Source organism: Lolium perenne, chromosome 5, assembly GCF_019359855.2.
Source record: "Lolium perenne isolate Kyuss_39 chromosome 5, Kyuss_2.0, whole genome shotgun sequence".
NCBI classification, from domain to species: Eukaryota; Viridiplantae; Streptophyta; class Magnoliopsida; order Poales; family Poaceae; genus Lolium; species Lolium perenne.
In genome coordinates, this window is record NC_067248.2 from 202,787,879 (window position 1) to 202,815,468 (window position 27,590).

A 27,590-nucleotide genomic window follows, 5' to 3' on the forward strand; every position below is an offset into this window, starting at 1 on the left:
AACTAAAATAAGATGTGCAATATGTAAATGATAAGACTTCTCATTAATATTCCATAACGATAACTCACACCAAGGGATACATAGATAACCAACTAAAGGAGAGATACTTCCAAACTGCAACCCATCTTATATGATAACTTCCCTACTCATGATATGACACTACTTGACAATAAAAAGTAAAAGATAGTGATGATGTGATACCGCGGCACTCCCCCAAGCTTGGAACAAACCAAGGGGATGCCAATACCGATGATGAATTACTCCTTTGGCGATGATGGCGATGAACACCTTCCGCGCTTCTTACAGATCTCCTTCAGCTTCCGTTTCTCAGCTTGGCACACTACACGATGGACCAAGCATGGAGGCTATAAAACTGCCGGCGTAAGTAGCTTATGGAGGCAAGTAGCCTGCCGGCAAAAATGTTGTGCCGGCAGACATATCTGCCCTCTATAATGCTGACGGCAAAGACATATGCCGGCAGATAATTCTGTGCCGGCAGGCTAGCTGCCCTAGGGTAATTCTTTCCCGGCACATACCCTACGCCGGCAGTTATGCTGCCCGTACATTTCTACCGGCAGTTTGTCTGCCACAAATATTTCTACCGGCAGTCAAATCGCCACAATTTCTACATGCTGGCCATTCTAGGCCCACTACCAATATCAATTCACATATGTGGTCATCTAAAAGCCCGCCAAAATCAAACATGTCGCATACAGATGAATTTAGAAACAAAATCAGATCATTCAGAATAGTTTGATCACATAGATAAATTCATAGTTTGATCATACAGATATTGATTCGTAGTCTGATTTGAAATTGCATACATATGCCAGTTATATTGCGACTAATACATCAGCCCACTAGCAGTGCAACATTCATAAATATTTCAAGACACTTCAGCTGGAAAACGAAAAAGACATCTCCAATCCAACCACCAGTGTCATCACAGCGCGCCTTGCATGGTACGAGTTAGTCTGCATTCCTGTTGACCTGAAATAAATGAAAAGATCAATGAAATGTGACTAGTCTGCAATGGTATAGAAGGTGCAATGTCTGGTTTCTTAAATGTGACCATGTCCAAAACTCACAGTTAGCCGAATATGCACTTTACCAACTAGTCAAAGCTGATATTGCTTCGATGCAGAGAATAAAGCAAAGTACATGCACACTTATCGTTGGCAAGTTGTCAAGAAGCTAGCAACAACCATATATAGACCCAAGTGATAGCGTGGCTAAGATATGTTCAGTATGTTGAAAGAAGTTGAGTTGAAAGTTGCCAGGAACATCATGCATCCAAGTTCACTGTTTGCACATACATAAAAACAAATAAATGAGGTAATGGATTTCTCAGGCGGCGGCGCTGTGTTCCCAGTGGACTGTGACGAGGTTGGCAACTACTCTATGAACATGTCGAATATGAATGATTACAGCGTGATGGAGTACTCTCAATGGCTGCAGTATTACCAGTTAGCACGAACCTGTTGAGTGCTCATCTTGTCTTCTCTCATGTGGGTTGCATGTTCATTCCTACAACAGTTTTGGACAACTGAACTACCTGGATAGGTTTTTCTCCATGTTTGATCTCCTAGTAAGAATCTGAACTTCTACTCCTGCAAGTTAATCTGCAAATTTTGCGCAGCCTTTTGGTCTCTCCTGTCAGCATGCTGATACAGAATTCAAGTTGTCACCTGACTGTGTCAACTGATTGCTTGGATCTCTCGAGTAGTCTAAATCTGCTCTCAAATAAGGCTGTCTCTGTCCCTGGATGTGATCTCTCAGATAATCCCCCGCGCCGCCCCAATATCTGTGATCTCTCGAATTGTTCCATTGTTTACATAAGTGCATTGTGTTTGAGTATTTGTTTGTTTTATCTCTCTCCCTGGACGTAATGCTAATAAGTAATGTGCGCTGGCATGATTGTGTCTAGGACTATTAAGGCTATTTGTAAGTAACCTGATCTGACCTGTAGGCTATGATTTAGACTTTCAAACATTACTTCAAGAGGACATTACTTAAATGCTTATACGTAGCCTCTATAAAAAATCGATTTTCATAATCTGACCATATAAGCATGATAACCTTGGAGTTAGTTCTATGAAACAACTATATTTCCTTTCTCTTTTACCATGTCCTAGAAAATAGTCTGAAGCATAATAGCAGTTCATTTTATACAATGGTACAGTTTACTGAAGAAGCACTAATCTCTCAAGTCAAACACCACAATGTAATTGTGCGACAGAACTAGTTGTTTTACTTCAGAGTATTTGAAACTGCAGTTTTTGTTCCAGCCAAACACCACAAAGTAATTGAGCTACATAAGTAATTAGCTTTCAGATGTATAGTTCCAGCCAAACACCACAATGCAACATCCGATGGTAATAAGCAAATTCAGAAGCAAGAAGACAAGTGTACCTGTTCTTGAACGGGAGCTGAGGTAGGCTTATCCGTAGACTTCTTCTGTTCCTCCATCTGCATATACAAAATCAAGAAGCAATACACAAAATTTAACCTCCATATGCACATTTAGTACAATAAGAAGATGACAGGATATGGCTTCTTTCAGAAATAGAAACCTACATGTTTGTAGAGCCAGGCAATAGATCGCCCTTGAGCTTGTCCCATGGTAGTGATATTGCCAATAGGACGAGGGAGGAAGAAAGGAGGGGACAGGGAGGAACTAAGCGTACTGCTCTCCTCAACAGCAACAGATGATCGTCGACTTGCTCTCCTCGGACGGCAACGTGCGCTTGCCCTGCTCTCCTTGCATACATAACAGGGACAAAAAAATATGTTATCAGCCGACCAGGGAGAGGAAGGGAACGAAACCAGCCAACCAGGGAGGAGTAGGGGACGGGGGGAGCGGGAGGACGATGGCGGGGAGGGGAAGGAAGGAGGGTACCGCGGCTGGCTTAGGGCGGAGGGAGAGGTGGCGACGGCGGGCAGCTGCAGCGGCGACGCCGGCGGGTGGGCGGTGGCGGTTGGGCGCAGTCTGCGAGCGCGGCCGCGAGCGGGTCGGCAGTGTGTGAGCGCGGTGGCGAGCGGGTGGGCGGCGTGCGGAGGCGAGAGGGTGCGCGGCGAGTGGCGGCGAGCGGGTGCGCGGCGAGCAGGTGGGGAGCGGGGGCGAGCAGGTGGGCGCGGCGGCGAGCAGGTGGGAGCGGGACGAGAGCAGGTAGGGTTTTCTGGGGATTTGGGGATTTGGGGATTTTGGGGACTTTGCAGTATTTCGCTCGCCCGCGTCACGCGCCACAATTTCATTCACGCGCCAAACTTTCCCTCCCGCGGCGCCAAATAATTTCGTTCCACTCGCCTAACTATGTGCCGGCAGATGAGGTGCCTCTACTGCATCTGTTCCGGCAGTTTCCCCGCCACGACTTGTGCCGGCAGTTAATTGCCCTTGATCCAAAACTTTTAGCGGCAGTTCACCTGCCACCTTGTTTCTATTCCGGCGGTAAACTTTTCCCGGCAGTTAAATTGCCTCTATAAGTCAACTTTTCCCGGCAGTTGTTTGCCTCCATGCTTGGTCCATCGTGTAGTGGCAATTCTGCACTAAGACTCAAAGAGATTCATTGTTATCTGAAGTTGGCGATGATGACCTTGTGATGTGAATCGAGTGGTATTCCAGCATTCTTCGGAGACGGCAATTCTCCTCCTGGAGTATCTCCACTTCTCTTCTTAGAGCCCGATATTGATCACAAAACTCATCGGTAGTTCGTAGAGCTTCTTCCAACACAGGGAAGGAGTCGAGGCTAAGAGCGGGTGGTAAAGGTCCCTGCAAGTTATGAGAAAAAGAACGTCGAGTGTCAACAGATCCCACAAAGATTTGCTTGCTCCCAACGGCTTGCTGCTCTTGTCTTGATGGCACCCTCTTCACTTCTTCCTCCGAAAGCCCCTTGCCCTTGTTGTTGGAGGCCATGGTGCTTCTAGACCGAAAACAGATCCTGGCAGAAACAGCTCGAAACAAAACACGTCGAGAAAACGGTATACGGACCTCCAGGGGTCCGGGGGATTATATAGCAAAAATTTTCACGACTAAAGGAAAGTACCAGATCGAACCAGAGTCGGAAAGGGGCGACGAGGCGGCCAAACCATAGGGCGGCGCGGGCCCAGGCCAGGCCGCGCCGGCCTATGGTGGCACGCCCTCGTGCGTCTTTTCCACTCCGTTTCGATCCCGTAATTTTTCATATTTTCCAAAAACAGCAAAAATATTGTTCGGAAAGTAAATTGCGTACTTTTCATTACCAAGATCTTTATTACCTATTCAAAGTGGAGTTCTGGCGGACTGTCAATTTGCCCTTTGATGAAAGCCTCCGGTGTTTCCACTTGAATAATATCAACATCAACATTATAAGAATCACCTGAGATATAATGCTTGAGTCTTTGTCCATTCACCACCTGCGTAGCATTGCCTTGGAGAGAGCTAATCTTGATTGCTCCTGAACGATACACCTCCTCGACAACATATGGTCCTTCCCATTTCGAGAGTAATTTCCCTGCAAAGAATCTGAGACGAGACCGATACAATAGGACTTTATCCCCAATATTAAATTCTCTTTTGATAATCCTTCTATCATGCCATTTTTTAACTTTCTCTTTAAAGAGTTTAGCATTTTCATAAGCTTCACTTCTCCATTCATCTAGAGAACTCAATTGCAACAACCTCTTATTACCGGCAAGTTTAGGATCTTTATTTAATTCTCTAACAGCCCAATAAGCTTTGTGCTCTAGTTCTAAAGGTAAATGACAAGCTTTCCCATAAACCATTTTATAAGGTAACATTCCCATGGGATTTTTATAAGCAGTTCTATAAGCCCATAGTGCATCCTTCAATTTACTAGTCCAATTCTTTCTAGTTTTATTAACAGTCTTTTGCAAGATAGATTTAATCTCTCTATTTGATAATTCTACTTGCCCACTAGTTTGAGGATGATAAGCGGAAGCAATTCTATGATTAATACCATACCTAGCAAGAGTTTTTCTAAAACCTCCATGAATAAAATGAGAATCTCCATCAGTCATAATATATCTAGGCACTCCAAATCTAGGAAAAATAATATCTAAAAGCATTCTTAAAGAGGTCTCACCGTCAGCACTTTTTGTAGGTATGGCTTCCACCCATTTAGTAACATAATCAACAGCAACAAGTATATGAGTGTTACCTTCTGAAGACGGAAAAGGTCCCATGAAGTCAAATCCCCAACAATCAAATGGTTCAATAACAAGAGTATAATTCATAGGCATTTCATTACGTCTGGAGATATTACCAACCCTTTGGCATTCATCACAAGATAAAATAAACTTTCTCGCATCCTTGAAGAGAGTTGGCCAATAAAAACCTGATTGTAGAACCTTTTGCGCGGTTCTTTCTCCGGCGTGATGTCCTCCATAAGCACTACCATGGCATTTACTCAATATCTCCTATTGTTCATATTCGGGAACACATCTTCGCATAATACCATCCACTCCTTCTTTATATAAGTGTGGGTCATCCCGGAAATAATGCCTCAAGTCATAAAAGAATTTCCTCCTTTGCTGAGCTGAAAAGGTTGGAGGCAAGTACTTGGAAACAATAAAGTTAGCATAATCAGCATACCAAGGACTGTCTCGCGAGCTCACCTTTATTGCAGCCAATTATTCATTTGGAAAACTATCATTAACAGGAACAGGATCATAAGCAATATTTTCCAATCTAGACAAATTATAAGCGACAGGATTATCAGCACCTTTCCTATCTACAATATGTAAATCAAATTCTTGCAAAAGAAGTACCCATCTAATAAGCCTCGGCTTAGCATCTTTCTTTGTCATAAGGTATCTAATTGCAGCATGATCAGTATGAATAGTAACTTTTGAATCAACAATATAAGATCTAAATTTATCACAAGCAAAGACTACAGCTAATAATTCTTTTTCAGTTGTAGCATAATTTCTTTGAGCAGCATCAAGAGTTTTACTAGCATAATGAATAACATTCAGTTTTTTATCTACTCGCTGTCCAAGAACAGCGCCTACAGCAAAATCACTAGCATCACACATAATTTCAAATGGTAAGTTCCAATCAGGAGGTTCAACTACAGGAGCAGTTGTTAAGGCTTTCTTTAGAGTTTCAAAAGCTTCCTTACAATCATCATCAAAAACAAAAGGTACGTCTTTTTGAAGAAGATTAGTAAGAGGCTTTGAAATCTTGGAGAAATCTTTAATAAATCTCCTATAAAACCCAACATGACCAAGAACACTACGAATACCTTTAACATCCCTCGGATAGGGCATCTTCTCAATTTCTTCAACTTTAGCTCTATCAACTTCAATACCTTTCTCAGAAATTTTATGTCCCAATACAATTCCTTCATTAACCATAAAGTGGCATTTCTCCCAATTAAGAACAAGGTTAGTTTCTTCACATCTCTGCAAAACTTTATCAAGGTTTCGCAAGCAACTATCAAAAGAATTCCCATAGACGGAAAAATCATCCATGAATACCTCTACAATACTCTCGCAAAAACCATGAAAAATAGCAGACATGCATCTTTGAAAAGTAGCAGGAGCATTACATAAACCAAAAGGCATACGCCTATAAGCATAAGTTCCATAGGGACAAGTAAAAGTGGTTTTCTCTTGATCTTTAGTTTTAACAGCAATTTGTGAAAACCCAGAATAACCATCAAGAAAACAAAAATGAGTATTTTTAGACAATCTTTCTAGCATTTGATCAATAAATGGTAAAGGTAATGATCTTTCTTAGTAACTTTATTAACTTTTCGAAAATCAATGCACATTCTATACCCTACAACTACTCTTTGAGGGATGAGCTCATCATTATCATTAGGCACAACAGTCATTCCTCCTTTCTTGGGAACGCAATGCACAGGACTAACCCATCTACTATCAGCAATAGGATATATAATACCAGCTTCAAGAAGTTTTAATACCTCATTCCTTACCACTTCCTTCATCTTCGGAATTAGACGACGCTGATGTTCAACAACAGGCTTTGCATCATCTTCCATATTAATAGCATGTTGGCAAATAGAAGGAGAAATCCCCTTCAAATCATCAAGAGTGTAGCCAATAGCTCATCGGTGTTTCTTCAATATTTCCAATAACCTTTCTTCTTCAAACTCTGTAAGCTTAGAACTAATAATAACAGGATATATTTTCTTATCATCAATATGAGCATATTTAAGATTATCAGGCAAAGGCTTTAATTCAAAAACAGGATCTTCCTTTGGTGGCGGTGTTGTACCCAGATCTTCCACCGGTAAATCATGCTTAAGAATAGGTTGGCGAAGAAAAATTTCCTCAAGCTCATCTCTTTCTTTCCTAAAAACTTCACTCTCGCTATCCTCCAAATGTTGCTGCAAAGGATTATTAGGAACAAGAACAATAGATGCACACTGTTCCATTTTAAAATCATTATTAGGCAAATCAGCTTTATAAGGAGTTTTGGTAAATTTAGAAAAGTTAAACTCATAAGATTCACCAGCAAATTTAGTCAAAATTTTCTCTTTCTTGCAGTCTATAATAGCTCCACAAGTATTTAGAAAAGGTCTACCAAAAATGATAGGACAATAATCACTAGCAGCAGAACCAAGTACCAAAAAGTCAGCAGGATATTTAATCTTACCGCATAAAACTTCCACATCTCGAACAATACCAATTGGAGAAATAGTTTCTCTATTAGCCAGCTGAATAACCACATCAATATCTTCAAGTTCACAAGAATCAATTTTGTGCATAATCTCCGTGTAAAGCTCATAAGGAATAGCACTAACACTTGCACCAATATCACATAATCCATAATAGCAATGATCACCAATTCTAACAGATAGCATAGGAACACTAACTTGTTTGGGTTTATTAGGATGTGAAACAATATTAGAAGCATCTTCACAGAAAATAATATGACCATCCTCCACATTTTCCGTCACGAGATCTTTAACTATTGCAACAATGAGGTTCAACTTTTATTTGTTCTTCAGGTTCTACAGGTTTCTTTTCACTTTTATGAACCGCACTATTTATAACAGAGTACTCCTTCATTTTAGCAGGGAAAGGAGTTTTTTCAATATAAGCTTCGGGAATAACATGATCAGCAGTTTCAACTACAACGCATTTATTAATAGATGAATCAATTTTATCTTTATACGGTTCATGATACTTATCAAAATTCTTCTTTGGCAATTCATAATGAGAGGCAAAAGCCTTATAAAGATTTGCAGCAACTTGAGAATCAAGACCATATGTAGCACTCATATTACGAAATTTATCAGTATCCATAAAAGCTTCAATGCATTTATAATCATAAATTATACCTGATTCTCTATCCTTGTCGTTCTCCCAACCTTCAGTATTTTCTTGGATCCGATCAAGAAGGTCCCTTTTAAACTCTTCTTTGTTGCGTGTAAATGATCCAGAACAAGAAGTATCCAGCAAGGTCTTGTCTTGAAAAGAAAGTCTTGCATAGAAATTATCAATAATAACATTACCAGGAAGCTCATGAATGGGGCATTTGAGCATTAAAGACTTCAATCTCCCCCAAGCTTGGGCAATACTCTCTCCATCATGAGGCCAAAAATTATATATGCGATTCCGATCCTTGTGAATTTCACTTGGAGGATAGAACTTAGAATAAAACCGGGGCACAATATCATTCCATTCAAGAGAATCCCCATTATCCAGTAATTTATACCAATGCGCCGCTTTACCAGACAGCGATATAGAGAATAGTTTCTTCCTCACTTCATCCATAGCAATACCTGCACACTTGAATAAACCGCATAATTCATGTAAGAACAGTAAATGATCTCCGGGATGGACAGTTCCATCCCCTTCATAGCGGTTATCCATAACACGTTCAATAATTTTCATAGGTATTTTATATGGTATCACTTCCTCACCTGGCGCCTCATCCACTACCGTTGCAGTAGTAGTAGATTTCCCAAATAGAAATTGAAGAGAAGATCTCTCCATAATGACTTATAGCAGCAGGCAGAAATAAAATCAGCACAAACAGTAAAGGTTTTCCTTACCAATTCCACTTACCAATAGCGCTTCACTCCCCGGCAACGGCGCCAGAAAATTGTCTTGATGACCCACAAGTATAGGGGGTGTATCGTAGTATCTTCGATAAGTAAGAATGTCGATCCCAACGAGGAGCAGAAGGTGTTGACAAGCAGTTTCGATGAAGGATTCGCTGTAAATGCTCACAGACAAGTATTCAGGGGGTTTTGATGTAACAGTTGAATAAAGTACGAGTAAGTAAAGTGCGAGAGTAACAATTGCAGCGAGTGGCCCAATCCTTTTTAGCGCAAAGGACAAGCCAGTTTGTTTACTTATAATGACCAAACGTTCTCGAGGACACACGGGATTTTAGTCTAGTGCTTTCGCTACATACGGCTAAATAATCTTCATTGTTATGATAAGTGTTGTGTGGGTGAACCTATGCTAATGTACCGCCCTTCCTAGGACTAATACATACTTGTGATTATACCCCTTGCAAGCATCCGCAACTACAAGAAAGTAATTAAGAATAAATCTAACCACAGCCTTAAACTCTGAGATCCCGCGATCCCTCCTGCATCGATATACCAACGGGGGTTTAGGTTTCTGTCACTCCGGCAACCCCGCAATTCGCAAACAAATACAAGATGCATTCCCCTAGGCCCATAAATGGTGAAGTGTCATGTAGTCGACGTTCACATGACACCACTAGAAGAATAACACCACAACTTAAATATCATACCATTGAATATTACTCAACCATAGTTCACTACTAACATTTAGACTTCACCCATGTCCTCAAGAACTAAACGAACTACTCACGAGACATCATATGGAACATGATCAGAGGTGATATGATGATGAATAACAATCTGAACATAAACTTGGTTCAATGGTTTCACTCAATAGCATCAACAACAAGTAGAAATCGATACCGGGAGAGTTTCCCCTATCAAACAATCAAGATCAAACCCAAATTGCTACAGCGGTGACGAGGTGCTGCGGTGGAGACGGCGGTGATGATGGTGGAGACGATGATGATGGCGGTGGAGATGATGTCCAGCTCGATGACGGTGACGATGGCGTCGATTTCCCCCTCCCGGAGGGAATTTCCCCGGCGGATTCCTGCCCGCCGGAGAGCTTTTTTCTCTCTGGTGTTCTCCGCCCCGCAGAGGCGGCTGTAACTCTTCGCGAGGTACCCTCTGTGGCTTAGGTTTTCGGGACGAAGGGTTTCGCGAAGAAAAGGAGGCGAAAGGGGCTGTGGGGCCCCCACACCACATGGTGGCGCGGCCATGCCATGGGCCGCGCCGGCCTATGGTCTGGCCCCACCTTGGGCCTTCTCTGCTCCTCCTTCTGGCTTCCTTCGTCATCTTGAAAAATAGGATTTTTGGTATAATTTCCTTCCACAGTTGATCTTCCGAAATATTGCGTTCTGACGGTGCTTTTTCCAGCAGAATCCTGGCTCCGGTGCTTGATCCTCCAATAATGATGAAACATGCAAAATAGATGAAATAACATAAGTATTGTGTCCCAATATGAAATATATCAATGAATAACTGCAAATTATGATATAAAATAGTGATGCAAATTGGACGTATCACTCACGTATACACCCGGTCACCAGGCTTCTTTTGATTCTCTTTTTGCTTCATTTTCTATTTTCATGAGAGCATCATTAAAACTATCAAGCCTAGTTGAAAGGCGTTAAAGAAAAGTACTATTGGGAGATAACCCATATTTTATTTATGTAATTTTTATTTTGTTGAGTCATGAAAGTTATTAGCTCTGTAATAACCTCCCCTTATTATTTTTATTTCGTTTTTGTGCCAAGAATAGCCTCTAATAGGAAGAAAGTAAGATTTGGGGAAGTTGCTGTCCTGAAACAGATTCTGTGTTGTCACCATAAAAATTCTTGTTCCCACCAGAACATAATTTTGAGCTTCCAAGTTGTGAGCATATGCCCCAGGTTATTATCTAACTTTCATTAGTTGAACACTTTTCGATCTGAGCAACATAAGATTTTCGAAAAAATTAATCTTTACCTGCTATTCTATTTTGACAGAATTTTACTACTATTTGCATTTGCCTCTTAATCAATTTCCTTTTGGGTTCTTTTGAGAGAAAGAGCTTTTTGAAGAAGTTGCTACAGTTGCTAATATTTTAATGAATGTTTGACATATGTTAGAACTGAACCCAAATAGATTTGTTGTTTTGATTACACTAATGCTGCTAATAAGAATTGTGTGACATTTTGTATGAAGGAAGTTTTCAAGTGTAGGGAGAGAAGAATGATGTAATGAGATGAAGTATGAACAAAAGCTAAAGATTGGGGATGCCCATGTCACCCCAAGAAATATCCAAGACGTACAAACGTCAAAGCTTGGGGATGCCCAAGGCATCCCCTCTTCATCAACAAGCATCAGATCATCTTTCTAGCCGCTATATTTTTATTGCTTCATATGTTATGTGTTGTTCTTGGAGCGTTTTTATTTTTGTTTTTAGTTTAGTTTTGTTTTGTTTGTTGTAGTATATGGTTGGATCCTAGCATTCTTGTGTGGGAGAGAGACATGCTCCGTTTTCATTGCATAGAACGCTCTAGTTTTCGCTCTTATTGTTCTGCGAGTATTCTCTTTTGCTAGTACTGCGTTTAGCTCTGGTTTTCCATTCTTATTTTGTTCAGAGCTTGTTAGTTTTCTTTATTCATGTATGATTAGCTCTCTGGTCTGTATTGATTATTATCTATGAGAGTTGTTTCAAATAAGTTGATTGGTGTTGGAGACGAGAAAAATGTTCCATGCTCATAGTGATGCAAAAGGAAGCTTGTCTAGACTGTGGCATAGACTTTGGCATGTCATGTTGGATGTTATTATTATTATATGATTAGTATTTATTGTTGTAGCATGACTTGTCTCAAAGAGCTGAGAGTGATTAATGTGGCATTGAAAGAATCATGTTTTGTTTCCTTCATACAAAGTATAATATTGTGGTATTCTCCTTTGATGATTTATTGGGTTGACTTGGCACATGTTTAAATCATGTTATAACTACAAATCAGTCAACTAAAGCCTCTATAACCATTATTTTTTTACTTGTAATATCACTTGATGCTATGATTGAAATGTTTGTCGCTATGCATGATTATGGCCATTATTGCTCTCTTAGTTGGTCACTCACAGTCTTTTGCTAGCCTCCGCTGGTACTGAGTATGAGCTCTACTCGTGCATCCAACCACCAAAAACCAAAGTTTGCCAATTGTGTACACCATATCTACCTATTAGCATTATTTCTATTCCAAGTATGTTCATCATGTTTTTGTTTATCTTTCAAATTAAATTTTGGCATGAGAAAATTAGTCAGTAAAGCTCTCACGAACTTGATGAAACATTTATTTTCTTGCACTTAATAAACTTGATCATTGTGACTATCTTATAAAGTTTATATGTTTTCAAATTGTGAGTTGAGAGTTAGCACAACCATGCTTCCATGGGGAACGCTTTCAACATTGCACTTATTCATATTTAGTTGATGTTGATGTCTTTTGTTTATGGATGCCTAGCGGTACGAAATAAAATGGAAACTTGTAAGTCCATGGAGTTTATATATATTTTTGGGAAACGCCTGGGCCGCTAATCTAAGCCATGCATCATTTATGGTGGAAATTTACAGCGAATCATAGTGAGCATTCTATGAAGAATTTTCAATAAAAAGCTATACCCATAGTAAATAAAAGGATTGCTGATATGCTCATTGTCTGTTTGTCTTGTCATTTTGGCATGGGATTGCTCCTACAAGATTACTTCCATATCATGGAGCAGGAGGTACCCTGTTGGCGGTTCTCAATGATACATGTATACTTACAATGATAAGAACTTATTTAGGACCTAAGTTGAGTAGCATGAGATTTAGGTACTCGTATTCAAGGGGCATGAGATTTTCAACTTGTGATTTGTCAAGCATATAACTCATATTTGCCTCGCATTAACTTTAACCATTCAAGATGCTTATGACAGGGGCAATGAGAGCTCAAAGCTAATGACTACCGTACTTTTTGGAAGGTTTACAAAACTTGTTTATCTTGCTTACTCTGCAAAGAGTCTTTATTTTACTTTTATGTTGAGTCTTCATCTTCTGCTTTATGTACCAATTAAGAGAGCATAGTTTTCATTCTTAGTGCAATGTGCATAGTCCTAGAATTATTATTGATTGATTCATTATTATGCTATTGCTTGTTCATAAATTACTTGTATCTAGTCACCCTTTGAACTTTGAAGGTGTCCTAGCATTTATGTTTTGCTATTTCATAAAGGACATGTTGAGTACCACTTTACTATGTTTTCTCTATGGTCATAAACAAACAGTTGCTTTCAATGCACTATTATTCATGATCCTTTGTTTGAGTTACTCTTCATGTTATAACATAGTTGCTAAGTTCTATTGTTAGAATTATATTTATCATGCCTATGTTTAGAGTACTTTGATCCCAGCTCACAATGCTTTTACAATAACTTGATCAAGATTGTGTTGGCTTCATGTCACCTCAAAATTATTTTGTTATCACTTAACTACTCGAGGACGACCAGGAGTTAAGCTTCGGATGTTTGAATCGTCGAAAACGTATCTATAATTTTTGATGCTCCATGCTTATTTTACACTAATTCCTATATGTTTTGCTCACACTTTGTTGCACTCTTATACATTTTCTGACAGTGACCTATTGACAAGATGCCACAGTGCTAGTTCTCTGTTTTCTGTTGTTTTGTATTTTAGAAAAGTTGTACATGAAAAATTCTCGGAATTGGACGAAACAAAAGCCGAAGATCTTATTTTTCCATAACAAAGACGAAGTCTGGAGGAGAGACAAAGGGGGGCCACAGGGTGGCCAGACCATGCCTAGGCGTGGTCTGGCCCTGGCACGCGCCTAGGGGTGGCGTGGGGCCACCTGGCCTCCACCGACCTTGCCCTTCCTCCTATAAGAATCCTCCCGATGCGTGAACCCTAAATCAACCAGCCTCCATCCACGAAAAGTTCGTAGCTCTGCCGCCGTTGCAGACAAGATCTGGGGGTCATAAGTCTCTGTTTCAGCACGCTGCCGGGACGGGGAATTGCCCCCTGAGCCATCTCCATCGACTCCACCGCCATCTTCATCGCCATTGTTGAATCCCTTGATGAGGAGTGAGTAGTTCTCCCCCGAGGCTGAGGGCTTTACCAGTAGCTATGTGGTCTATCTATCTCTCCATGTATGATCTTTATGTGATCATGAGTTTTGTAATCTAGTAAAATAAGTAGATGTTATTCTTCAACTATTGTGCTACTCAAGTGGTTTTATTATGTGATCTCCGGGGACATCTTGTCCAACGGTGTGAATGTGACATTGTGCACCGTGTTTGTTTCTTATGGTTAATTTATAGAAATACTTATGAATTGTGGTGACTAGTTAGTACCATCTTTGTATGCTCAAAGTGACAGCATGAGGTGACCATAGATTGGGAATGCGAACTTTAAGGAATGCTTATGCAGACCTACGTAATAAATTTGTGTTTATTATCAAACTGGAGAGTGGTTCAGAGTAGCGTAGTGAAGTGATAATATCTATGTATTCAATTATGGTATCATTGTTGAGAGTGTCCACTAGTGAAAGTATGCTCTCTAGACCTTGTTTCCAAGCATCGAAACACTGTTTACAACCAGTTCTGCTACATGTTTGCTTGCTGCCATTTTATTTCAGATTGCAATTACCACTTACAATCATCAATATTACTTGTATTTCACTATCTCTTCGCCGAACTAGTGCACCTATACACCTGGCAAGTGTATTGGGTGTGTTGGGGACACAAGAGACTTCTTGTATCGTAATTACAGGGTTGCTTGAGAGGGATATCTTTGACCTCTACCTCCCTGAGGTCGATAAACCTTGGGTGATTCAGTTAAGGGAAACTTGTTGCTGTTCTACAAACATATGCACTTGGAGGCTCAACACTGTCTACAAGAATAGAAGCGTGCGTAGACATCCGAGGTGCAGCGGCAACAGCGTTAGCCGGTAGCAGCACATGCGCGCCGACAGTGCCCTCCTCATCACGAATTTCTGGAGGTGAAGGAGGAGCAAGATGACGAGGGAGCCAAGAAGGCGACGTTGTTGGTGGAGTACAAACGGCATCAGCGTCTCATCGCCAGCAGCGACGACCCCGAGGACTGCCCTGGCTTGCGAGCGCCGTGCTTGGCGTCGTTGAACTTCAAGGACGCCTGGAGGGGCGACCTCGACGCGGCGATCACCATGTCTATCCGCAACTCTGGGAAGCCGCTCGTTGACCTCACCGACGACAACGAGTCTGGGCCAAGCGGCACGGTGAAGGACGAGCCCATCGACGAGCCCGACGAGCGCGGCAAGCAGGACGTCATCGTCGGCGACATGTACAACTTCCACCAATACTACGACGCCTCTGGCCGCCGCTAATACTACTAGATTAGGGTTTAGTTTAAATTTCATCGAAAGTTTGAATCTATGTAATATATAGCAAGTTTGAATGAATTTGCTTAAGTTTTAAATATCTGAAATTTTTGTTTGGGGGACGCAGCTGGGGAGCGACATCCCCAAACGCGGGACGAAGGAAACACATCCCCCAAACGATAAACCTGGCGTCGTTTGGCGTATGCTTTGGGGGACGCGACTGGAGATGCTCTAAGGGCTTCTCCAACGGAGTGAGTTAAATAGACCGATCACATCTATTTGCGATGGCACGGTCAAAAAATGCGTCTGTACCTCAGCTCAGCGGCCCGATGCATAATATTTGACATGTCCATCTAGACGCAAACGCTATGCATCTAGGCGGACGCTAAGCAGTCAGCGCGGGCGTCCGCGCGCTTCTCGCACTGGCGCGCCTGGCAGCGACATAGATGGTTCGTCTTCAGTGCGGCATAGCTGATAGGCATCCGCGTTGCAGCTTTCTGCGTCGTGTTCATGGTGCACCTCACCTTCCGCGCGTGCACTGATGGGTGGTGTCGCAGCGGCTTCAATGGTAGGGCCTTGAAGGTAAGGTGGTGTCCGAGCCTTTTTAAGGGCCGCTAGCGGCGCCCATTTTATGGGCCACGCCATTGCCAGAGCCTGAAATATCCACTTGATCGACGCCATGTGGAAGGGTTGGTTGTACGTACCGCAAGACGAAGAGCGACCACGAGGCAAGCGGATCACGGTCCGGCAAGAAGCCGCGGGTAGGACGGTACGTCCGCATCGAGTTCGCGCGCCAGCTCTGGGAGGAGAATTGGCCGGTGCAATGGCCGGATGTGAGCCTGCCAGGAGGAGGCAGGTGCCTCAACTCCAGGTGTGTGTCCGTACCTCCCGTGCCACGCTAGGGGATAGAGCGCCACGACGAGGTGCGCCGCCGCCGAGCCATCTTGCCGGCTAGCCAGCGAGAAGATCCGGCAATTGGATCTCGTTCGGGACATGGCAGTTCGACCTGCGCCGCCGAGCGGGATGCCTTGGCGACGATGACTACTACAACCGCGAACTCTCTATGGACGAGGACGACAACGACGAGGGCGAGTAGAGGTACGACAACTGCGACGATGTTGGGAATATGCCCTAGAGGCAATCATGTGTGATGTAATTCCCAATGTATTCATAAATTTATTAAGTTGTCCTTGTATGAACATCTGATATGCATCGTTGAATATGTGATTGGATTGTGGAACTGTGTATTCATGTTGTTCGTACTAGATTTTCCTTAGTCATCGAAGTTGTGTTTGACACATAAGTTAGACTAATGTGTATGTCGGCTGAATGACTCGATTCCACTTGTCATGGGCATGATGATGCTATTCTTGGACAGACCCATATTGAGATACAACGAACAAGTTGTCATTTGTATGTCTCAATCAGTGTATTCCTTAGACCTGAGTTTGTCGCATGATCCAAGTTGAGGATGAACCGGCTTAGGTTCTGTCAAACGTTGTTCCGTAACATGACAACTATAAAGATAGGGTTCCGGCCGGCTTAGAAGCAAGCTGCGTGACATGTATAACCAAGATGGGATTTTTCCGCTCCAACTCGAGAGACATTCTCTAGGCCCTCTCGAGTGATATGATTCGAAAAGCATGGCTATGCATGACTCGATTAAGTGTTAACCGAGGCGATCGGCTATTAATCGAGTGAATCACATATCTCAGATCGAGAAGAGAGTTGAGCTATTAAAGGGATGACGATAATTCACCTATAGCTCGACAAGATATATTGTGAGGCAAAAGGGACTCAGACGTAAGTCGCATTGGAATGCCATGTCATCGTGACAATATGGGACTTGGGAGTCGGCACGTTCTGCTAGGAGCCGCTACCGACTGATCGATTGAGAGTGAGACTCCAACCGTGTCCAAGTCGCCATGGGCCAACGGGGTCACACACTTAAGAACGGGAGCAAGTGGTTTCGGTTGGACCTGAATCGGACACGGACTGAATCAGTGAGTTGGACTCGCGGTGATTAGAGTAAGTGAATTAGTGGGTGTGTCGAAATCGGTGATTAAGCTCACTATCACTCCACAAGTGTCGTGGAGCGAGAGCCCCGTATCACCCTCTATATAAGTTGGGCGTAGGCTGCCCAGAGGGAACTCGGGTAAAACCAGTCCATGCGTTAGAACCCTAGCCCCCATTTAGTCCAGCCGTCGAACTGGGCCTAGCAGTCCACCGCCGGCGCTCCTCCTCGTACGTGTGGATACCGGCAAAGGCGATGTACGTTCAGCGCTTCGACGATCGTGGGATTGGATCGGATTGTGGGACGATCGGATCATCTACACTGCCCCAACGCGTTTCCTCGAGTTTACGCACCTACTCCCTTTTGTTCTGAAATACTCTACATTCTAGCTTTTAGTCAACAACAACACTGAAAACGAAGTGGTTTTGCTCTCTTTATTGGTTGTTGTTATTTTCAATGTAGCTTTGATTGGTTGTTCACATATCTAAGTAGTACTAATAAATGCAATACTAGTTTGTCTTATTTTTTCTAAAATGTAGACTAAATCAGAACGGAGGAAGTACACGTCTAGTGGTAATCATCATGGCCTTCCACCTCGGCTACACCTTGGGAGTTCCGTGTTAGGTGAAATTTTTGTTTATCACCTCGTGGCCCAATAGACGATGAAGACGTCGAGGACGACGACCCTGCGGAGGATGCCGCCGACAATCCCAAGGCCGATTCCGACGGCCATGTCCAAGGCGGAGACAACGGCCACGATGGCGGCGGCCTGGCGTGGGATTTGGAGACCAAGCCACCGGACATTAGCAAGGAGGAGGCCATTGCAATGGCAATGGACAATAGCGAGCTTGACCAACTCGCAATGTGGGATGGCCTCGCCACATAGCTTCGTAAGTCGTCGTTGGCGCAGGGGAGACCGGCGACTCCTCCGGCCACGCCGACACGTACCCACGCGCGTGGACGTCTCCTGCTCCTTCGACGGGCTGGGATCCATGGCCACCTTCACCACAGCCTCCTGCTCCGCTGACAGCCTAGCAACAGTCACAGCAGGCTCCCCTTCCTCCTCCACCGTCGGAGTTCATCGACCTCGCCAACGACGACGAGCAATTGTCCATAGCTAGGTTTTAGCATGCCTTGACCCTTTTTAATTTCTAAGCTTTATAATGTATTATTAATGTAAATTATGGGCTTTTCAATGATGATTTTTTTATGCCTCGGGCCGCTAGGGACATCCCTATACGCAAATGGACGCGTGATCGATTTCGACCATTCGGCCCAATGCAAATGGACAATACGATCAGTTTTGCCGTCTGATTCGCCTCGGGCCGTTGGAGATGCCCTAACGCGCAAATTGGACAACTTGGATGCTTGGATACGGCTGTCACGGAATCAAGGGTCCTCCGAATGATTGTTGTCAGGGGAGTGGATTGTGGATGCTTATGCAGTGACAAAGACCGACTGTTGCACAAAGAGTTCACAATTCACACAAAAGTCTAACTCTATTTTTTGAGTTATTGTCGCCATGAGAGTGGTGTGTCGATGCTTATGCGGTGACAAAGACCCCATGTCCAGTTGCATTGTCCATCAAGGTTTCCGGCCAAGTGGCCTCACACAAAGTCTTGCTGGTGAGAACAATACACTACATCCACTCCAATGAATAAGGCTGAGCCTATATTATTAATAAACTAGCAAGGTGGCCCTCGCAAATGCGAGGGCATCTGTGTAGTGTTTGTGTGAAAGATAAGTCCATATGCTACATGCATATATTTAATGTGTAATGATTTTTTTGAATATAATAGCAAAGTAATTTGTTCGTGATGCCATTAATTGAAAATAAGTTATGGTCTGTTGATAGGTAGGACAACTAACTAATGAGAAACTTTACTGCGTCGGGCGGAAATTTCTTCCTCTCATTCGCTATACCCGTTTAAAATCCCTAACACTCTTCTAAAATAGGGTATATTCTAAATATGAACACTTACTCCAAGTCTCAGTTGGTGCATTGTTTTGTATATGAATATTTTCTTAAATTAAAAGTAATAAACACAAATATAAGTATAAAATAATATGTGCTTAATTGAAATATTTCTTATATCGATGGCCAATTTAAAACAGGATGGTTACGTTTTTAGAAAATTAGAAACCCCTCCTAGCCAGAACTCTTCATCGGCAAATTGGAATATTTCGGTCAGTGTGGACACTCACCTACATAAACTGATCCGTTAAGAACATTTGGGTATAGTGCTGGGAAGTCTCCAACTCTTGGATACGGTAAAATATTTTAGAAAATATATTTTCAAAACATCTGTATCCCTTTGCGTGTTTTGTACTAAACTAAAATATATATCTTTTCTCGCGGCTATATTTTGTATACTCAATCCATAAATACATATAGATATACATCAGTGATCAGCATACTCGTATTCATATAGATATATCCGAGTTAATTTATGCTTGAGATCCTACCATAAATTTTCCATCATGTTCAAGCTAGCTAGCTTTTTTGGATGGGCGAAGTTAGCTTGTGCCTACAGGGTATGTATTTTTTTACGGACGCAGCTAGCGTGGTTAAATCTAACATAAAAAAGTGGAGGTAAAATATGTTCCACTAAGCTACTACCTCCATCCCAGTTCATAGAGCTTGCGCGTATTTCTAGGTTGTCAATTTGGCTAACACAATATCATTTGTATAATGTAAAAATTATATTATTAGAAAGTAGAATATCTAAACTTTCTAATGATATATATTTTGTAATACATATGTTGCATTATCATCGTTAAATTTACGACATAGGGACACGCATAAGTCTTGTGAACTAGGACGGAGGGAGTAGGCCGATATTTGAGAGATCTGTAAACGTGTATAGAGAGACAATAAATATGTCTGAACGGGTGTGGTGACCCTGCATACCACTGCATGTTGTAGTATGCCAGTCGTTGATATAACATTCACGAAGTACCATTCCGCAAATGTTACATCCCTCAGAGTAGTACAACAGAACATAGCAGGTCCATAACTCATTCACATATTATTACAATTAACATACACATGTCGTCTTGGAGCTCCTCTTGGGTCCTAAGAGGATTACTCCTGGGTTCGAGGCGAACCCAACTTAGCTTACAATACCAGAGTCTCATTAAACTAAACATTTATTTCATCGAGCAGCTAAATATTAAGAGTTCGTGCTGCTCGGCTATTTCTACTCTCGGATATCTCTAGGCTTGATCTCCTCCGGAAGCCTCCCCGGATCCGTAGACTATGAGATAGTCTACGCCTTCAACTCCTCCTGAGAGGTCTGGTTCCTCGTAGCCGATGATCTCGGCTCCTTCATTGCTGTCGTAGTCCTCCTCCAGACGATTCAGACAATCTAAGCATGGGATTTAAGAGTGGTATGAGTACGAGCGTACTCAACAAGTTCATTATAGATAAGAGGTGTTTAATGCACTAACTACGATATTAGACCAGAAAGTCTAATACCAATGCAAGTTTTGATAAACATTTCTTCAAGAGATTGCTTTTATTTCAAAGAGCTATGTCCGTCAGTCTTCACCGGTTTACTAGAACTTCATGGAGCTCCTTTCCGGCCGCGTTCGCAGTTCCTCATCCCGGAACAGGGAGTGATAGGTCACAGTTCTTTACACTCTGCAGAGGTGTGTTGCTTTACCCATAAGAGATCTTAACCTTGGTGCCAACCGGGCAACTTTCCCGTCCACACTTCCTTTGGTGTGAGGCCCGGTATAAGGTCTAGCCAATCATGTTCCTCCGCTACCTCGAACACCCACCCTTTGTTGCATGCCCCGACCCTGGGTCCTCGCCGGTCCCATTATTCCCACTCACGGGTGGACCCCGACCACGACGACAGTTTGGGATCGAACCAAACTCCTTCGCCGGTAGCTGCAACCCATCATAGACCGCAATACCGTGGGGACTTAAGGCTTCCCCAGCCAACCGCTTGCACTTCGAGCGACAAGTGTCTACGGACTATGCCGTGGGGACTTAAGGCTTCCCCAGCCAACCGCTTGCCCTGACAGATACAAGTGTCTACGGTAAAGCGCATCCGTTGATGAACGAGAGGTGGAAACACTTTTGACTACTCCGTCCCACTCCGGATCTTATGGTTAACACGGGTATTACGGCACAAGAATCACTGGCGACATTTGTTGTTTAATCCTAGATGGATATAAACCCGTGCAATGGAACCTCCACCATATCAACACAATCCATGGTTCCATTGCCCACCACATAGTCATATTCATAGTTATGAAAATAGTGGTTTTTCTTTTTATGCAATAGTGATAAACATAGTACTTTGCAAGTAATTTGGTAAAAATACTCAAATGACATGAGCAAGTGATGAACTTGCCTGAACACTGCAAAGTTTTGCAGTTGGAAGGTGTGGACTGACCCTTGTCCTCTGTCTCTGAAAAATAGCATCATTGTCCGATAAGGGCAATGGTTAAAGAAGCAATTATGCATTATTCCATTTTTAGGGTTGGTTCCCCCCTTCCGATGTCGTTATTATTTCATGTAAGAGGTTAATACTAAGAATAATTTGAGGATACTTGATTTAAAGTAAAATACAACCTTGAAATGTTGTCAAGGTGTTTTTAAAGTCCAATTGCATTGATGGACTTATTTTCATTAATGAAAAATAATATGTGTGATTTAAATCATTATTTAAATCCTTAACATAGGACTTATTCTTAATTGTCTTCAAAAATTCTCTTTGATATTTTATTTAAATAGAGAATTTTATGCTGATCCTTTTTCATATTTTTAATTTATTTTTAAGAGCTTTAAATAATTTTCTATTGAATTTCAAAGTTTCATATTTTTATTGAATTGTGAAAAGTCCTTTTTGCCCCTGGGCCCACCTGTCAGTGGAGCCCAGTGGGTTGGGCTAGACCAGCTCGGGTCCAACCGACCCGAGCGGTCGGTCGCTCACTCCCGCACCTCGCGCCGCTCGTCCTAACCCTAATCCCCTCCGCTCTCACTGGCGACCTGCGTCGCCCGCACCGTCACGCTGACCGATTCCGGCGGTCTCCGGCCGCCATGGCCTACGCCATGGGGCGCAATCGAACCGCCAGACGACGGCGATTCGTTCTCTCCGCGTCGATTTGGAGCTGACGCCGTCCCTCGCTCGCCATCGACCCTCGCCGCCATGCCTAGGGTTCGGGATCCGCTTGATCCCGTGGTTCCCCAAGCTCCGGGCGAGATGGTGCTGTGGCCGCCACGATGGGGTGGTGCTATGGCGCCGCCATGGCCTGGCTTGGCCTGGCGCCGCCGCGCCCTGGCGTGTGCCGCCGTGGCCGCCATGGTGGTTGGCCTGCTCGACCCTGGTACGTCCTCCACCTCTTCTTCTCCCATGTGTGCCTGTTCTTCTTCCTCTCTCAGTAGCTCTAGCTAATGCTTTCCTCCCAATGGAGGGCTTGCCGTGCTGTTGCTGCTGCTCTGTTGTGCCTAGCTTGCTGTGTGGCGTGTGCTGCTGCTGCTAGAGCTACTGCCATAAATCCTAGCTACGGTGCTGCCCTATTCTGCCTATTAGCTGGGCTTAATTCTTGCTATCTTGATTATGCACAGTTCTGTGCATGTTCCAGAGCCACATGCTTGTTGAATCTTGCATATCTGGCTTGGAACCTTCCCTATGCCTCTGTTCTATTTACTATTCTTGCCAGACATTCATGTGTATTCAATTTGGCTGCCCTGGCTTGATTACCATGTGTAATCCTTGCAATTTGCAAGTTCCAGGGCACTAATATGCTGTCCCTGGTGCTCAATTTCATGTGTAAGCTTGGTTGAGCATTACTGCTGGTTAACTGCATGATTCAGTGATGAGCACCAAGTGCTTTACTTATTTATCTTGATCTAGGGTTCATCCTGCCTTGGGTGTGCTTCTGGATACAATCATTTAATTATCTATTTGGTTGCCTGTGAAACACTTGTTGATTATCTGTGGCCAATTAAATACTTGGTCCATGCTCTGTTGCTTAGTGATGCTCTAGCATGCCATGGCAAGCTCTGATGATCATGTGATCATCAACAGCTGATAATTGGTTTGCTTACCTGTGCCTGTGCATTGCTGTTATCTATTTATGTGTATGTGTGTGGCACAGATCAGTGCTGGTGCTTGCTCAAGCATCAGCTGATGCTTGCAGTGATCCTCTGGATCACTAGCAATTATTTATTCCAAGGTTTGCTTGTTAACATCAATTATCTGTGTTGCCTTAATCGATGGAGTGGATAATTGATGTGAACTGTGATACAGTGATGATCATCACACTTGATTGGCTTAGGCTAGATGGATGCCCACAGTGGTTGGGAACCCTAGCCCTTCTTTGAACCCAACCAGGGTGATGATATTTGTATCTGGCTTGTTAGTTTGGCTGTTCTAGGGTTTGAGGTGACCCTGGCAGTATTCATATGCTGCCCTAGGGTAGCTCCCCTATTTGGTGGCTTTCTGTGATGGATAGATGCTCACTGGCTAGTCACTTAGTGAACTTCCAGTGGCCTTGATGTTGATAAACAGGATAGGCACATGTTGCTTGTCAAACTGATGGTTTAGCTAGGCTAATAGGTGCTTTGCAATTTGGATGGTTACAAGGGTAATCCATGCTGGATTTCTCTGGTTTTGACACTGTGTTGTCACAACCAGTGTTCCCTGGTTTAGTTTCCTTCTAACCCTGATTATACTTGCTGGCACCAATTGGTTTAGTAACCAAATGATGATACATCCAGGGTTTTCCTACCCTTCAGTGCTCATGTGATGCAAGCATGCTTAAGTATGAGCAAGGTATGATCTTGCTCAGGCTCTTGTGTGGTATACCTCACTCCAGCTCCTAGATTAAAGTGTTTGTTGTAGAGGATTTGCTTCTGTGTCGATCTTTTGCTTGCCCTGCTCCTCCTGGTGATCTTGTGGGGCTTGATTCAGTGCTGTGGTGAGTTAGCAGATTGAACAGCAGTGGCTGTTCTTGTGTTCTTGTGTTCTTGTGATCTTATGTTCTTACCAGTGAAGCCTGTCGATGGATATGGCTTAGGGTTTGCTTCTGAAATGCTTATATGTGGTGCTCCCTTGCTCTCCCTGGTCGACAGCTCTTGCTTGTCACTTTGGTGACTCACTGTGTGTGTGTGCTGCATGCACACAGCCCTGTGAGCAGGCTGTGTGTGTGTGTAGGCATGTGCTGTGCACCTGGACCTGGAACATGACTATGGCATGGATCAGCTCGGCCACTTTGGTCCTATCTGCTCATTTCCTATTTTCATTTGATTTCTAACCTGCCAAGTGGCTATGCCACTTGGCATAACTTCTTTTTGTTGTGATTTTGTGCAGGGATCAACAATTGTTCAAAATGGACATGGAGGTCATCAAATCCAAGATCAAGTGAAGATGATCTTGTAGTATTTAGACTAGGATACATCCTTGTACTTTTCTTTTTATTTTCTTTTATTTTTCAATTTCACCAATTCTTGTAATGTGTTGTAATATTCATTTATTTCCATTATGAATATTGTAAAGACAATGTATCTTGTGTGTTAATCAATAAAGCTCAAAGTTTTCCCTAATGAGCTTTACTTTATTATAATTTTTCATTTTGTTTATTATTGATTATTTACTTAATGAATTTCCTCACAATTGAATTATTTAGGGTAATTATTTAATGTTTGAATTTGAACTTCAAATTCATCATTGGTTTGAATTCAACCATGTCACTTCATTTAGAATTCAATCATGCAAACTCTCCCCTCTCTTCTCAAAACCCTAACTAGTGAAGTGAGATGCAAGTTTGTTGCACTCTCGAAACCCTAACCCTGTAAGGTGTCGAGAGAGAAACTTGTCCCCCTTCGATGCAGTTTTTGTTTAAAAGCGCGAAATTTCCCCAGAATTTACTATGCAATGCACATCCCTTTCTAAAATCTACCCCTCGATCGTCTCTAAACCTGGGACATTACAGCCTTTCCCCCTTAAAGAAAACTTCGTCCCGAAGTTGTGGTTGTAATACCTGAACAGCTCGGGGTATGTTTTCCTCAGGTCTTCTTCTTTTTCCCAGGTGGCTTCCCTCTCGGGGTGATGCTTCCATTGTATCTTGCAGTACTTGATAGCTTTATTTCGGAGTTGTTTCCAGCTCTCCTCGAGAATCTTGGCTGGCTTCTCGATGTAAGTCAAGTCTGGTTGTAACTCGAGCTCATCATGTGATATTGGTTCATCTGGGGTCTTCAAACATTTCCGGAGTTGTGACACATGGAAAACATTGTGAACTTGAGCTAACCTTCCCGGTAGATCCCATTCAAAGGCTAAACCTCGGTTCTGACTCACTATCTTGAAAGGTCCTATGTATCTAGGACTGAGTTTTCCTTTTACTCCAAACCTCTGGAGTCCTTTCATCGGGCTTACCTTAAGATAGACCATGTCTCCAACTCGTGGCTCCCATGTCCTTCTCTTCTGATCGGCATAACTCTTTTGCCGACTTTGGGCTATCTTGACCCTGTCTCTGATAATGTCAATGATTTGTTGTTTTTCTTTGACATAATCAGGGTTGAACTCTTTGCTTGCTCCGGCTTCGTACCAACATATCGGTGATCTACACTTCCTTCCATACAGAGTTTCAAATGGTGCCATCTTGATGCTGCTTTGGTAACTATTGTTATATGAAAACTCTGCTAGTGGTAAGTGCTCTTCCCATGATCCTCCGAAGTCTAGGGCACAAGCCCTAAGCATATCCTCTAGGATCTGGTTAGTTCTCTCGATTTGTCCACCTGTCTGGGGATGATAAGCGGTACTATAATCCAACTTGGATCCTAAAGCTTCGTGAAGTTGCTTCCAGAATGCTGATGTGAACACGGATCCTCGATCTGATACTATCTTCTTAGGCACTCCATGCTTACTCACGATCTCTTTGATGTAAAGATCGATAAGTTTCTCTCCTTTATCCTGCTGGTTTACCGCTAAAAAGTGTGCACTCTTCGTCAACCGGTCCACGATTACCCATATCATGTCCTTCTTTTTATTAGTCATGGGTAGTCCGGTGATGAAATCCATCCCTATTTCTTCCCATTTCCACTCTGGAATAGTTAAAGGTTGTAACTTCCCTGCCGGACTCTGGTGTTCAGCCTTCACTCTCTGGCAGGTATGGCATTCCGCCACATATTGTGCTATCTCCCTCTTCATGTTATTCCACCAGAATAGTTCCTTTAAGTCCATGTACATCTTTGTACTCCCCGGATGTATGGAATATGGTGTTTGATGAGCTTCCCGGAGTATTACTTCCTTAATTTCAGCAATATCCGGAACGCAAATCCTTTTCTGGAACCATAATGATCCAGATTCTCCGCGGTGAAATTCTGATGGTCTTCCCTCATCTATTCTTCTCATCTCCTCCACGATGAATGGATCGTCCAGCTGACCCATCATTATCTCATTCTTCAGGTTGACATTTAGCTCATCCGATACTTGCAACGCCGATAATCCTTCATGGGCTTCCTTCTCCCAAAGTTGTATTTGGGCTTGACTTATTTCCTTCCTCAACTCCGGTGATATTTCTTGTTCCACTCCTCCGGTACTCTTCCTACTCAGGGCATCTGCTACAACATTAGCCTTCCCTGGTGTGTAATTGATTGTCAGGTCATAATCCTTGATCAATTCTAGCCATCTTTTCTGTCTCATGTTGAGTTCCTTCTGAGTGAAGAAATATTTGAGGCTTTTATGATCTGTATAGAGCTCACACTTAGCTCCATAGAGAAAATGTCTCCAAGTTTTGAGTGCAAATACGACTGCTGCTAATTCCAAGTCATGTGTTGGATAATTCACTTCATGAGGTCTGAGTTGCCTCGATCCATAAGATATCACTTTCCGATCTTGCATGAGTACGCAACCCAATCATGTTGGGATGCGTCACAGTACACGGTGTAATCCTTGCCAACTTCCGGAACTGCTAACACCGGTGCCGTGGTGAGTTTCTCCTTCAGAGTTTGAAAACTCTTCTCACACTCCTCTGACCACACGAATGGTGTGTTCTTCCTTAACAACTTTGTCATAGGTCCTGCTATCTTAGAGAATCCTTCAATGAATCTCCGATAATATCCTGCCATTCCTAGGAATCCTCGGATTTCCTTGACAGTCTTGGGTGCTTCCCATTCTA

At 42.9% G+C, this 27,590-nt stretch overlaps 1 protein-coding gene across 1 annotated transcript; it reads right to left on the reverse strand.

Moving 5' to 3' along the window:
- Positions 1-739: 739 nt before the first annotated feature.
- LOC127303977 (uncharacterized) lies at positions 740-15,270 on the reverse strand. The gene is made up of 5 exons (XM_051334693.1): positions 15,166-15,270; positions 2,900-3,307; positions 2,578-2,760; positions 2,413-2,469; positions 740-990 (listed from the first exon to the last, which is right to left on the reverse strand). Exons 1-5 carry the CDS (start codon positions 15,268-15,270, stop codon positions 970-972), a joined length of 774 nt encoding a protein of 257 aa, XP_051190653.1. The 3' UTR covers positions 740-969.
- Between the last annotated feature and the right edge of the window lie 12,320 nt (positions 15,271-27,590).

Coding starts and splice junctions, on each gene's coding strand:
- LOC127303977 (XM_051334693.1), bottom strand. CDS start 15,270: ATGGTGATCGCCGCGTCGAGGTCGCCCCTCCAGGCGTCCTTGAAGTTC. Junction 2,761..2,899: donor TCCGCCCTAAGCCAGCCGCG/GTACCCTCCTTC, acceptor TATGTATGCAAG/GAGAGCAGGGCAAGCGCACG. Junction 2,470..2,577: donor TTGCCTGGCTCTACAAACAT/GTAGGTTTCTAT, acceptor TTGTATATGCAG/ATGGAGGAACAGAAGAAGTC.